This window comes from Ranitomeya imitator, chromosome 10 (genome assembly GCF_032444005.1).
Source record: "Ranitomeya imitator isolate aRanImi1 chromosome 10, aRanImi1.pri, whole genome shotgun sequence".
Classification (NCBI taxonomy): domain Eukaryota; kingdom Metazoa; phylum Chordata; class Amphibia; order Anura; family Dendrobatidae; genus Ranitomeya; species Ranitomeya imitator.
Genome location: NC_091291.1, coordinates 68,071,855 through 68,086,539, shown reverse-complemented (window position 1 = coordinate 68,086,539; position 14,685 = coordinate 68,071,855). Strand labels below are relative to the sequence as shown.

At 42.8% G+C, this 14,685-nt stretch overlaps 1 protein-coding gene across 2 annotated transcripts in view; it reads right to left on the bottom strand.

The window, feature by feature from the left end:
* Positions 1-14,685, bottom strand: part of ZSWIM9 (zinc finger SWIM-type containing 9) — a 93,351-nt gene that overhangs the window by 11,326 nt on the left and 67,340 nt on the right. The window contains exons 7-8 of one of the 2 annotated variants that reach the window (XM_069741929.1): positions 5,679-6,783; positions 3,794-3,859 (exon numbers count right to left, since the gene is read on the bottom strand). In XM_069741929.1, the coding sequence (XP_069598030.1) occupies positions 3,830-3,859; positions 5,679-6,783 (1,135 nt within the window). In that variant the 3' untranslated portion in view covers positions 3,794-3,829. The remainder of the gene's footprint in view (positions 1-3,793; positions 3,860-5,678; positions 6,784-14,685) is intronic. The other variant, XM_069741930.1, reaches the window with a different exon arrangement.

The following is a 14,685-nucleotide window of genomic DNA, read 5'->3' as shown; positions in this document are numbered from 1 at the left end:
CCCCATTTAACCCTTTCACGACATGCGCCGTACTAGTACGGCACATGTCGTGTCTCCCCTTGATGTGGGCTCCGGCGCTATGTTTATGTGTCAAACACTAAAAATGGTGGGTTATTTACCAAGGAATATAATATGCAAGTTCTGGTGGGGGTACCTGTCTGGTTTCCATTAAACCCTTTCTGACATCGGGTGTAATAATATGCCGATGTTGGACACCCTCCCTTTGATGTGGACTCCGGCAGTGAGATCACAACTTTCCAGGCACATGTCAGCTGTTTTGAACAGCTAACATGTGCCAGGAACGGCCGCGGGTGGAATCATGATCCACCCGTAGCTATTAACCCGTTAAATGCCGCGTCAAACGCTGACAGCGGCATTTAACATGCATTTCCGGCAATCGGGCCAGAAATTCGCCCATCGAGAGTCACCGATGGGTTTGCATGACAACCAGAGGTGTCCTGAAGACTTCTGTGATTGTCACTGCCGGATTGCTAGGAGTGCCGTCTGGTGGTCCGCGCTCATAGCTAGTGAGGTATTCTGCTACATACAGGTGATCTGATCATAGCCTGTATGTAGCAGAGCTGATCAGGTTATGGAAGCTTCTAGTCTCCCATAGACTACTGAAGCATGCCAAAGTTAAAAAAAAAAGGTTTTTAAGAATAAAAAAATAGAAAAGTTCAAATCACCCCCCTTTCATCCCATTCAAAATTAAACAATGAAAAAAATAAATCAAACCTACACATATTTGTTATCACCGAGTTCAGAATCGCCCGATCAATAGAAGGATTAACCTGATCGCTAAATGACGTAACGAGAAAAAAATTAAAACTCCAGAATTATGGTTTTTTTTGGTCGCCACAACATTGCATTAAAATGCAATAGCGGTTGATCAAAAGATCGTATCTACACTAAAATGGTATCAATAAAAATGTCAACTCGGCACGCAAAAAATAAAAGCCCTCACCCAAGCCGAGATCACGAAAAATGGAGACGCTACCGGTTTCAGAAAATGGCACTTAGAATTTTTTTTTCACCACTTAAAGGGAACCTGTCACCCCCAAAATCTAGGGTGAGCTAAGCCCACCAGCATCAGGGGCTTATCTACAGCATTCTGTAATTCTGTAGATAAGCCCCCGATGTAACCTAAAAGATGAGAAAAAGAGGTTATATTATACTCACCTGGGCGGGTGGTCCGATCAGATGGGCGTCGCGGTCCGGCGCTTCCCATCTTGATAGGATGATGTCCTCTTCTGGTCTTCATGCTGCGGCTCTGGGCGCAGGCATACTTTGTCTGCCCTGTTGAATGCAGAGCAAAATACTGCAGTGCGCAGGTGCCGGGAAAGGTCAGAGAGGATGTCATCTGATGAAGATAGGAGGCGCCGGACCGGACCGCGACACCCATTGGACTGAATCGGGACCGACCCTGGGTGAGCATAATCTGACCTCTTTTTCTCATCTTTTAGGATACATCGGGGGCTTATCTACAGCATTCGAGAATGCTGTAGATAAGCTGTAGATGCTGGTGGGCTTAACTCACACTCGATTTTGGCGTTGACAGGTTCCCTTTAAATAAAAAAGATGACACTAAGGCTGCCGTCACACTAGCAGTATTTGGTCAGTATTTTACATCAGTATTTGTAAGCCAAAACCAGGAGTGGGTGATAAATGCAAAAGTGGTGCATATATTTCTATTATACTTTTCCTCTAATCGTTCCACTCCTGGTTTTGGCTACAAATACTGATGTAAAATACTGACCAAATACTGCTAGTGTGACGGCAGCCTAAGGGTCTCAGAAAATGGCAACTGTTTTTTTTTTTTTCACCCATTTAAATAAAAAAGAACCTATACATGTTTTGCATCTGTGAACTTGTAAATACCTGGAGAATCATAACGGCAAGTCAGTTTTAGCATTTAGTGAACATATTAGTTTTTTTTTTTTTTAAATCTGGAATTGCACTGTTTTTTTTTTTTTTTTTTGCAATTTTAACGCACTTAGAATTTTTTTCCCGTTTTCCAGTACAATATATGGTAAAAGCAACGTTGTTGTTCAACCGTAAAATTCGTCCCGCAAAAAACAAGCCCTCACATGGGAAAAGTTTTCGCACTTCTCAGATATTTTTATAAATAAAGATGAAATATTGACTTAAATTTACCTCTAACATAAAATACAATATGTTAAGAAAACAATCTCAGAAACCAAGGGATATATAGAAGCAGTTCAAAGTTAGTACCACATAAAGTGACATGTGAGATTTGAAATACTTGGCCTAAACAGGAAGATGAATACAAGCTTTAGAGGAAGAGGTTAAAGGGAAGGTACCGCGTTTGTAGGTCATTAATAAATCACAGTAATGTAGCATAACATGCTGCAATAAGCAAGTTTGAAATGCATGTGAAACAGATTTCATGTGTTATATGAGTTTAAAGAATGCACTGGGGGCTGACATCTTGGTTTTGCAGCAGTAGCAGGGCACTATCAGTGTCAGATTACGGCACCCCATGGACATAGGAGATAATAGACTGGCACGGACCCTATCTGTAACATTGCAGCAGCATTAGCAGTGAGCTGGGCACGCCTCTGTGGGCTGCACAACTCACTGCTGTAGGTGTGACTAGCTGCCATTTTATTATAGCCCTGTGCTCTCTATCACAGACAGAAGAAGCCCTCACTGCTCCTCTATACTCCAAGCAGGCATCCTTTGCTCCTCACACGCTGCCCTGTGTGCTTCTCCTGCTGTGTCTCTGCCTCCCCTCACCCACAGTCCCTGTGATCTCCAGTAAGCTGCACTCACAGCCTGCAGAGAGGGAGGTGACACCTGGAGAGAGCAGGGCAGCTGACAGGACAGGGATTAAGGTGGGGGAAGGGGGATGGCAAGAATGTTATTCACAAAAAATGCTGCTGAGCCCACTGTGTTCTGCTCCTCTGTAAACAAGCTGTGCCTCTGATGCAGTAACTGCTGGTGATAGCAGGTCACAGGGCAGTCACTCACAAAATGGTGCTGCCCTGTGATGCTGCTCTTCATTCTTACTGTTATGTTAGCAGCAAAATTGGGGCAGTAACTGCTGACATCACCATTTCCCTCCCCTTTTGGGTGGTCTAATATCCCTGGGGCAGAGCTGCTAAATCTTACTATAGCTGCTTGAGGTCTAAAACGGAAAATGCTCCCCCTAGTGGTAAATATGTATATTTGTAGAAAAATATATATTTTTCATATAGAAATGTTGGCAAACAGTGCAAACATTGCATTAATACATTTTAATTACTATTTTAAGCTTAATTTCGCAAAAAAGCAAAATACAAGAAAACTGGTGGCACCTTCCCTTTAAAGGGAACCTGGCAGTAGATTCATGCTGCCTGAACCATGGGCAGCACGAATCAAGAGCTAGGCTGCATTATTGTATTCATGTATATTTTGTTCTGAAACGTTGAGGCCTTTTAGAGAAAACATACTTCTAAAAGTCAGCCAGGGACAAAGCCACTAGGATACCTAGTTCACGAGGCGGGTTTCCTGTGACCTCCCACATAATGTGTGTATAGGGACAGACCTGTGAGTCAGGGGGAATGATGTGTAGAGAAAGCTTCCTCTTCCACTCGTCAACCAAGTGGCATTGTCCCAAGCCGCTGTCACAAAGTAGTTCTCTGACACAACAGTATTTCAGAGCACAACATCCATGACTACAATAACGCAGCCAGTCTCTATTCATGTTGTCTGTGGTTTGGGCAGCATTCATTTTATATCAGATTTCCTTTACCGGAAATACTCAATTCACAATAATTATCAGCAACAATACCTTTTCTGCACTACTCTCTGGCCAGGCATTCAGGATTTACTCATTTCGCTCTGAAGGCTCATGAACCTCAAAAATAAAAAATAAAAAATTATCCTGCCTGCAGGTTCTATAACATAAACTTGCATGTGTTGAGACCAGGAAACCAAAAGGAGTAAGTAAGGTCTGACAGGTAGAAAAACAAAAGAATTTCATCTATAAAATTTAGCTTTTATTACTTGTCTTTAAGAAACAAAAGCTCAAATCCAATATAAAATAGGTGAGTAGATCAGATTAAGGTCAGAAAAATGTTAGTAATCAGAGTTACAGATAATTATAATGAAAGCTCAATCTAGGGGAAAAGAGATGCATCTTTTATTTTCCTTCCTAGCAGCGGAGGTTTGCACCCTATAGAGAACATAGTGCGGCCCCGCTCCACGCTGTCTCACCCTATCTGACCCCAAAAGGGATTCCCTCACCAAGCCATTACCTACACCCGTTTAAAGTGCTTAAGTGCAATACAAAATCTCAGAAACCTGACACTGACATCTATAGGTGATCGCTCAGTGAGTGCTCAATATTAACACATGTCAATCCAAAAGATGTGCTCACTGCCTAAAACTGTGGGGTTCCCTAGAGCAGAGGTCCCCAACTCCAGTACTCAAGGTCCACTAACAGGTCATGTTTTCAGGATTTCCTTAGTCTTGCCCAGGTAATAATTGCATCACCTGTGCAATGCAAAGGAAATCCTGAAAACATGACCTGTTGGTGGGCCTTGAGGACTGGAGTTGGGGACCTCTGCCCTAGAGGATCCATAGAGGATGCATCTCTTTTCCCTTAGATTGATCTTTCATTATAATTATCTGTAACTCTGATTACTAACAATTTTCTGACCTACCGGTATTTTAAAATCCAATTTATATTGGATTTGAGCTTTTTTCTTAAAGACATCTGTTGAAACCAAAAAGCTCAATGATGTTTGTTTAGAATGATATAAATTGACAGGCACCTTCACAATTATGTCCTATCCCACATCTGCTGAACAGTAAGGGTATGACCACCATCAGAACTGCAGCTGGATTTTTAGGTTGACGATCCACCACATTAGCAGCATATTGGACAAGAATTGTAAATCCTCACTCACAAGCTGCAGATATTTTCAGTGCAGACTAACAGAGTGGATTTTTAAATTTGCTGCATATCAAATTCTGTTGTGGTAAATAACGTCATATTGCTGCACTTCCCCATTGAGTTTAACTGGAAAGTTAAAATAAGCAACACAGCCCATTTTTGTGCAGGCTTTCAGCATTCAGAGCAGTGTTTCCATGCTGATCTCTTTACTAGTGGTCACATCAGGATGCAAGTTTTACAGAGACCAGTGAGGAAACACTGCCGCAGGAGTAGTGAGGACTTTATCTTTACCATTTAAACCAACCAATGAAGTCCATGGAGAAATCACCAGCAAAATGTGCACAATTTCTGGGGATACTTGCACTATGACAGCTGTGCGCCCAGCTGCCCAATGAAGTATGTGTGATACAGCTCTTGTTAGTTGAGACACAGATCTCAGGAGCTGTGTGTCTTCAGTCTGCAACCCGTCCTGACAGGTGATTAGGATAGGCTGGACTTTAAACTATATCAGGGACTCCATTTTATCTCATTCTTCAAGAACCTCTTTAAGAATGCAGTCCTCCTGACTCCACACTTTTTACCAGGAATTGTTCCCTAATGAAATACATCTCATAGTCAAAAAAATATGTAAACTAAAAACTAGTTTACCACTTATGGATTAAGGTGCATGCAGTCATCATAAAATTCAATTGTGATGCTATTTTAATCACATCAGTGACACATGCAGTAAACTTCATTTCAGGTTTGATACATCAAAGTCTCAAAAAATTAAATCTACCTGTTGATTCAGAAGTGGAACTGTGGGTTTCTCATAATCACAAAAAGAAGAGATATCAGCTCCCTGGATGTGCATGTCATTGCCTGATGCATTCACTCGGGTGCCAAGTATAGAACAAAGGCATTGATGCAAAGTGGGCATGTAGCCGACAGCTTGCTTGAGTTTTACATGATTGGCAGGTACTAGTTCAGACAGATTTCTTTCAGATTCTTCAGTCCTATTATCCTTTTTTACCCACGTTTTTCTGCGTGGATGCCAGGTCTCAAAATAATACTGAAAAACTTCTGCTGGACAAATGACCTTCAGGTCATTCAAATATCGCTCATAGACCTTGATTGAGCAAGTCTGTGAAAGAATATGGAGGAAGTTTTTAATTTGGGCTTCAACAGTAGGTTCGAGGTGAGAGATTCTGCTATACATTGTATTGAGAACTAAATGCATACAGTATCTCAAATTAGCATGTGGAAAAATAGCTTCCAGGCTAATTGTTTCTTGGATGTCAGGACTGAGAGTTATTAGTTTTACTTTGTTGCTTATAGTGGGGAGAATCTCAAGAAGTAAGCCTGAAAGAAACGTGAGTATGCCATCAATTCCCTTTTTAGCTATGCAATAGGCACATGGTGTCCAACCTTCTCCCTTTACATCACAAAAAATAGTGTACAAATCAAAACTTTGACTCAATTCTAAAAAAACATCAATAAAGAGATATTCTGGAAAATTCTGAGCTGTATTTCTCATGGTGGAGGTCATCAGAAATATCTTCTTCACATGCAGTTTATCTTCCACAAATACTAATTTGACCCTTGCTTCAGGGTCAGTAAAGAAGAGAGACTGAAGCTCTGCCAACACTTGTGTGCGGTCCTCGAAAGCACCAGAACGAAAACGGAGGAGACGTTTTAAGTCACTTGGTTCCAAAAATTTCTTAGATATGTTGTTAGCAACTTGTGCTGGTAAACCCACCACAGGAGACGGCTTATATTTCTTCTCTGGTGGCGCCTCAGTTGTATCGGAGTCAGCATGATTATGATGCAAATTGCTTTGAGTGATGACTAGCTTGTCTTTCTGTGGACCCAATGTCACCTCGATGAATGCTGAACAGTTCTCCCTGAATAAAGAAAAACTTCATGAAAATTCTTATAGGCTATTGTATACAGTATCATGTAGGTGCAAAAGTCAGTATTTAGTGCAGATTTGTAGTATTTAGTCTCTGTTGTATATTTAGCCTAGATTTAGTAATTATTACCAACTAAGGCTGTGTGGGTTGATCTACATCAGCTTGGTAATGCGGACTATGCAAGTTCCCCTGATTCTTCTGCCAAGCTGAATTGGGTTTGAAAATAATAAACCTTTTTAAAGTCCAGGCACAAATGCTCAATGCAATTGAAATGAGGACTGTGACCTGGCCTCTCACGGCATATTAGCTTAAATAGCTTGTCTGCTTTCAGACTATATTGAACCATAACTTTATAATCCTTTATAAAAGCAAACAAACAAAAAAATAATAAGCCTTACTTACCTATTGAAGCCTTGCTCTCCTAGAACTGTGACTCTGCCGCTCCACACCGGCCTTGTGTACATGGATGCAACTGACATCCTTCCACATTACACCACCCTAGCCAATCACTGGCCTCGGGGGTCTTGTGCCGCTTACCTCAGCACCATGATGGAGGCCAGTGTCGTAAAATCACTGTTAAAACCCTGTCAATCAAGACCGGAGTGGGACAAGAGTGGTGTTGCTGTTAGCAGCATGGCCAGAACCAGGTAAACTAATGCTTCTTTCGTTATTTTAAAGTACCTATGGCATAATTTTGACGTACAAAATCGACAAAACCTTTAAACTATTCTTTTTGTAGGTTCCTATTAAACCCAGTAGCTATCATTTGATTCACACTACCAGAACCAGGGGCAGCATGAATTAGAGACTGGCTGTGCGATTTCAGCCAAGTACGTATTACTCTGAAATGCTGTGTTTCAGAAAAGACATAATTTGAAAAATCGTCTGGGGACTATGGGTAGAAATGTGACTAATCATGAGGAGGCCCTGCCCCGGTACAGATGATTGACAGGTCTCTCTCTGTAACACAGCATTAATCTAATGATAGGTTCCCTTTAACAATATACAGCTCTGGCAAAAATTAACAGACCACTGCAAAATTTTCAGTTTGCCTGATTTTTCTCTTTATAAGTATATTTTTGCGTAAAATGTAAATTGTTCTTTTATTCTATAAACTACTGACAACATGTCTCCGAAGTTCCAAGCAATAAATTTTGTATTTATTTTCTCAAAATGAGAAATGGTCAAAATAACAAAAAATGCATTGCTTGCAGACCTCAAATAATGCAAAAAAACAAGTTCATAATCATTTAGAAACAACAATACTAATGTTTTAACTCAGGAAGAGTTCAGAAATCAATATTTTGTGGAATAACCATGATTTTAATCACAGCTTTCATGCGTCTTGGCATGCTTTCCACCAGTGTTTCACACTGCTTTTGGGTGACCTTATGCCACTCCTGGTACAAAAATGTAAGCAGTTCTTCTTTGTTTGACTATCCATCTTCCTCTTGATTACATTCCAGAGGTTTTCAATGGAGTTCAGGTCTGAAAATTGGGCTGGCCATGACAGGAATTTCATGTGGTGGTCCTTCATCCACACCTTGATTGATCTAGCTGTGTGGCATGGCGCATTGTTCTGCTGGAAAAAACAGTTCTCAGAGTTGGGAAACATTGCCTGAGCCGAAGGAATCAACTGTTTTTCCAGGATAACCTTGTATGTGGCTTGATTCATACGTACTTCGCAAAGATTAACCTGCCCAATTCCAGCCTTGCTGAAGCATCCCCAGATCATCACCAATCCCCCACCAAATTTCAAAGTGGTTGCAAGACACTGTGGCTTGTAAGCCTCTCCAGGTCTCCATCTAACTATTAGGAGACCAGGTGTTATTATTATTATTATTATTATTATTTATTATTATAGCGCCATTTATTCCATGGCGCTATAATAAAGGTGTTGGGCAAAGCTGAAAATTAGACTCATCAGAGAAGATTACCTTACTCCAGTCCTCTATGGTCCAATCCTTATGGTCTTTGGCAAACTTCAGCCTGGCTCTTTTGCTTCTCATTGATGAAAGGCTGTTTTCTAGCTTTACATGACTTGAGTCCTGCCTCTAGGAGCCTGTTACGAACGGTTCTTGCCATGCACTTCACCCCACCTGCCATTTGCTATTCCTTTTGTAGGTCACTTGATGTCATCCTGTGGTTGCTGAGTGACATTTGAATAAGATGATGGTCATTCCTGTCAGTAAAGTCATTTTCGCCCTCTGCCGATCTGTAGCTTTGTTGTCCGCTATGTCTGCTGCTTGACCTTGTTGTAATGGACTACTGTCTTAGAAAATTTAAGGATGGAAGCAACATGATGCTCACTTCTTTTCCTCACTCAAGCCTTTTCTTTTCAACTCCTTTGACATGGTTAAAAGTTAGTTTTTTCATTCCTATTACTTTTGGGATATTACTAGCACCTGTTTTGCCATCCAGCTTGTCCTACAGCAAGAAGATTGCGAACACCACAGCAGTGTTTTTTATACTTTCCTTTGTTAAATAAGATTTGGTTCAGGTGATCACCTAATCAGAAGCACATTAAGTAGAATGAGGTGTACTCTTTTTGGAATTCAACTGATACTGGAATGGAATAGACTAGTAGAGAAGCTGATTTTTATAAAACTGTGCAGTGGTCTCTTAATTTTTGCCAGAGCTGCATGTCCAAGTTCAACTGGAATATAGTACCGGATGAGGATAATTGGGTGTGCGTAAAATTTTTACAGCGTAACCATTTAATTTTTATTTTTAGAAATCAGTAATACAAAATTAGCAACTTGGTAATGTATCTTATCAGAGGAATCTGCTTTTCTCTGCCAAAATTGATCAGTCATCAAAATTCTTAATTCTGTGGTAACATTTGTATTTAGTGAGGACAGACATTACTGAGATAGGACATGGCAGCTGCAGATGCCCTAGGCTCCACCCATAGCATCCAGATAGATCTTTCTCTATGGTCTCCTGTTCTACCCAATTTCTGTTGGGTCCACAGTTTGGATTACTTCAGGCCTTTTGGATTACATTTTTCTGTGAATGATTAGGGAACAAGGGCCTTAGACTTTACATTTCGACCATAGGTGAACAAGAGGATTTCTACAGCGCTCCTATAGTGATCTTCCTTTTAATTTTGGCATGCCTGCCTTGAGCCAGGGTTGAATTCCAAGAGCCAGGTTGCTACCTTGGCTATTCTGGTCCAGCAGCACTTGACTTGTAGGCCATAGGTCAGGACAGGCCACATGGGCAAGTTAAATTCGGAGCCACCGTATTAACCCCCTTGAGTCTGGAGGGAGCTCAATCTGGTCTTGGTCGCCCTTCAGTCCTTTCCTTTCATGCCGATCAGAGATATCGTTCCATTTTGACTTTCCTGCAAGGTGATTTTTTTCCTCTATAAAGATCTCTTCCATCAGGCAAGGCTCAAATGGGGGCTGTAACCTGACTCTCTCTTTATCCAGTACAGAGTGGTCTGACGTTCAGCTCTCTCCTTTCTTCTCATTATATTCTGTCTTTGACATTAATGACGAGATTTCTCTCCTTCCTTTAGGTACTTCGCCTCTCATCTTACTTGTGTTCATTCTTGCAAAGTACCTGAAGAGTTAGAGGGGATATCCGGGACTTGACAAAAAAAAATTATCTAGTAACTACCTCTCTGTGCTTACTTACCTGCCTGCTGTGCAAAGCGCCGTTCTTCCCCGGCACAGAGCAGTCACAGACGTTCCTGCCAGGGATTCAGAAGCCTCTGCTGATGTCACATCTACAGAGCGTAGGCTTCTTTTCCGGTCCGCTATGTACGGGCGGGACGTCCGAGGTCATTCTGATTGACAGCTGGATCCCCGCTGCCTAACCTGGCAGAATGATCTCGGAAGACCCGCCCTATCAGAAGAGGCAGAGTCTGTGACTTCTCTTTGCCAGAGAATGGTGCCGTGTACAACAAAGCAGGTAAGTTGCATTTACCTGCCTGTCAGTGCTTAGGTACACCCCCTTTAATAAAGTTTCCGAATTAATTTTTGGGGTGCAATTTTTTAAAAAATGGGGTATTGTTTGAGGTTTCCTGGCAAATACTCCCCTAAACGTAACTTTAAAAGTAAACGAAGAACTGTCTATTTCTCACAAAATGTAGTTAAATACCTTGCAAAAATTCCTGAGCTCCCCTGATTTTGAATTTTCTGTTTTGCGATTTGCTGCCCCATTGTAGATATTCACATTTGTTTATTCTAGGGCGCACTATGTGAAATCTCTGCTTCTAGTTCTAGTGGCTGTTTCTTCAGTCTTCTCTAGGGGCATCACCCTTCCCTCCGAAACACTGACAATCACAGCTGGGCAGCTAATCTAGGAGATTATCAGTCTCAGACTCTGCCAAGCTATGATTGAGAATCTAGGGAAAGATTGGTTAAAGCAAAGAACACCCACAGAAAGCTTAAGAAATGTCTGGTTGGACTACAAGCAGAGATTTCACATACCATACTCCAGAAGAAATAAATGTCAATATCTTTGCAATGGAGTGATGCACAGCAAAACAGAAAAGAGGGCAGGGAACTTGACAGCTGTTACATGCTGCCCAATCCTTGGGCAGAATGTATCAAAAACAGGTTGCCTGATTTCTGCGGTGTTTCAGGAAAAAACATTGTTAACAAGCTGCCTGAAAATATTTGGACAGGCAGGCTCCTGGCGGCTGAGAGATGGCAGCTGTTACTGATGAGATTCAATGTCGATAGCAGGGAGGAGCTCCTACCTCCTCTGTCTACATAGAATTGTATCCGTAGTAGTTTCCATCTCCTCTCTCAGTAATAGAAAAGGGTCTTCACTGAATAAAGATTTTATCTCATAATTGAGAATTTCTAGAATGACCAATTTTGGCAGAGAAAGAAGCAACATTTTCTGATAAGATATATTATAAAGTTGCTTATTTTTATCTATACTATTGATTTATGAAATAGAAATTAAAACAATGGTTACTCTTTAAGCTTGAAACTATGATCAAGAGAGGTGAACCACTAACAAGCTGAGGCTTTTGTTGCAATGTTGTAGCGCAAATCTTCTAAACCTGTGAGACTGACCTCCCCAGTTAAGGAATATAAATCGGTTGTCCCAAATCAACAATTACTCATTTGAATGAGTAGCACTTCTATATTATCAGAAGTATATAAACAAAATTATTAGCCATAGGAATCTCAGATTTTAGGTGTCCATGTGCAACAATTAGAAGTGACAAGATAAAATTGAATAACATTTATAATTTTTAATAATAAAAATTATACATTTTATTCAACTTTATCTTGTCACTTCTAATTGTTGCACATCAAATCTGAGATTCCTATGGCTAATAATTTTGTTTATATACTTCCCAGTTAAGGGTATTAGGCCGCCCTCACCAGTTAAGGGAAAATCCCGTCTTGAGCTAAATGTTCAGCTCAGATAAACAAACAAAGCCTATACTCACCTCCCTTTCTGGCGCCGTTCCCGCGGTGTTGGCACTCGCTCTCCCCGGGACTGTGATGCGGTGTTGTGACATGCGACACCGGTGCCCAATCAGCACTGGCGTCACTGTCTCCGCTTTCAGACAAACTGAGCATGAAGAGGAAGCCACAGCTGCAGCTCATTATGGACTTCCTCTTCATGTTCAGTTAGTCCGAAAGCGGAGATAATGATGACAGCGCTGATTGGGCGACGGACATCACGTCTCGAATGCCGACACAGCTGGAAAGGAGCCAGCACAGGTGAGTATAGGTGTCACAGGTTTACGAGAGAGGAGCCAGAAGACCCAAGTGTCTGATCTGTCCTACTCCTGCACAGATTAGAAGCACTTTATAGTAAATGGTGCAGGTTTCTTTTAGTAATGCAGAGGTTAATCTGCTCAGGTCTTGGAAGCTTTCCTGTATTAAGGCTCTCAGCTGTTCAATGTTGGCCAATACCATCTCCTACATAATCTGAGCTCTGTCAAGCACTCACTGCCATGGCTAGCTTATGCTACATGGTTGGATATGGTGGTTTGTGGTGGTTGTTTGAAAAGGCATTTGGTGGATTTATCTGGGACTGTTGCTAGGTTTTGGGTGTGTGCTAATCTCTTTCTCCTACTTTGTTTTTTCCCCATCCTCCACTCCCCGATGTAACCTCTGTTGTATGTGTGAGTATATTTGTATTATTGGGATTTTCTTTTATCACTGTGTATATTTCAGTATTTTTCGGACTATAAGACGCACCGTACCATAAGATGCACCCCAAATTTGGGGTGAAAATTGCAGAAAAAAAGATTTTTTATAAGATGGGGGTCCGTCTTATTGTCCGAATTTAAGATATCTTACCTGAGGGCAGGCAGTGGCAGAGCAGGGTCACAGGAGGCATGGTGGTGGCAGAGGTGAGGCGATTCTGAGCTGCGGTGGGCGGAACGGCGTGCACCTGAGCAGAATCCCATCCTGCTTAGGTGGGCGGCGCCATGGCCTGGTGTCCATTGGGAGGTTGTGGCAGTGCTGTGGTGGCGGCAGATGTGCGGTCACTTCCTCAGGTGGCGGCGGCCAGGGTCCCTTCCACATTTGAGGTGACGCCACAGCGGTATTGAAGGAGAGCAGCAGAGCTGGGTGAGTCACGGTTTTGCCGGTGGTGGCGGCCATCTTCCTGAGGCCGCGCGTGCGCAGATTCAGTACTCTGCTTCCCAGGGCTCCAGGAAAATGGCCGCGGGAGGCCGCGCGTGCGCAGATGGAGATCGCGGCAGCCATTTTTCTCAAGCCGAGATCTCAATCTGTGAACTCGGCTTCAGGAAAATGGCCGCTGCAATCTCAATCTGCGCACGTGCGGCCTCACGCGGCCATTTTCCTGAAGCCCCAGGAAGCAGAAAACTCAATCTGCGCACGCGCGGCCTCAGGAAGATGGCCGCCGCCACCGGGAAAGCCGTAAATCACCCAGCTCTGCTGCTCTCCTTCAATACCAGGCTGCGGCGTCACCTCAAATGTGGAAGGGACCCTGCTCACGCCATACCGCTCACTGCGCCACATCATCCCAACACCTCTGTCGCCGCCACAATGCCGGTAAGCCTGCATTCCAACTATAAGATGCACCCCCCATTTTCCTCACAATTTTTTTTGGGAAAAAGTGCGTCTTATAGTCAGAAAAATACGGTACCTTGTTAGTCTGGTTGATGTATTTCAGTACACTACTACTCCCGTCTTTTCTGGGTGGGGGAAGGGTACAGATTGAGATGGGATTCACGAGCTAAGGCAAGATACATGGCCCCAGTGTCTGTCTTCACCACCAGAAGTAATCCAAGGAACAGGGCGAGCTAGGGCGCCCCTAGTGTTAGGGACAGGGAAGAACCCCCTGGTCCCGGGACACCAGTCAACGGAGTCATGACAATACTGTAGGCTTTATTTTATCGGGGCCGAACATTTAGTTTAAGAAGGGGTTGTCAAAGTAGTGGACAACCCATTTAAGGGTATGAGGCCACCCTCACCAGTTAGAGGTATGAGGCTGCCCTTACCAGTTAGGGGTATGAGGCCGCTCTCATCAGTTAGGGGTATGATGAAGTGACCCTCAGCAGTTAGGGTATAAGGCTGGCATTCAGAATAAATTGTAAAGGTTAGACATCATCTAGGTCTGTCTGGTGAGGTGCAGGCATTATCTTTGTCAGTCTTTTACCTCCAGTAGAAAGAGTTGAGAAATCCCTGCTATAAGTGGACCTGATTTCAGGGCTGTGGACTCGAAGTCAGAGTCGTGGAGTCGGAGCCCATTTTGGTGGAGTCGAAGTCATAGAAATTGAGGAGTCAGAGGTTTGGCTTACCGACACAACACTGTCAGAGCTTTGGAGTTGGAGTCACGGAGTCAGAGCCCATTTTGGTGGAGTCGGAGTCTGTGTCCTGGAAATTGAGGAGTCGAAGTCGGAGGTTTGGCTTACCGACTCCACAGCACTGTCAGGGCTTTGGA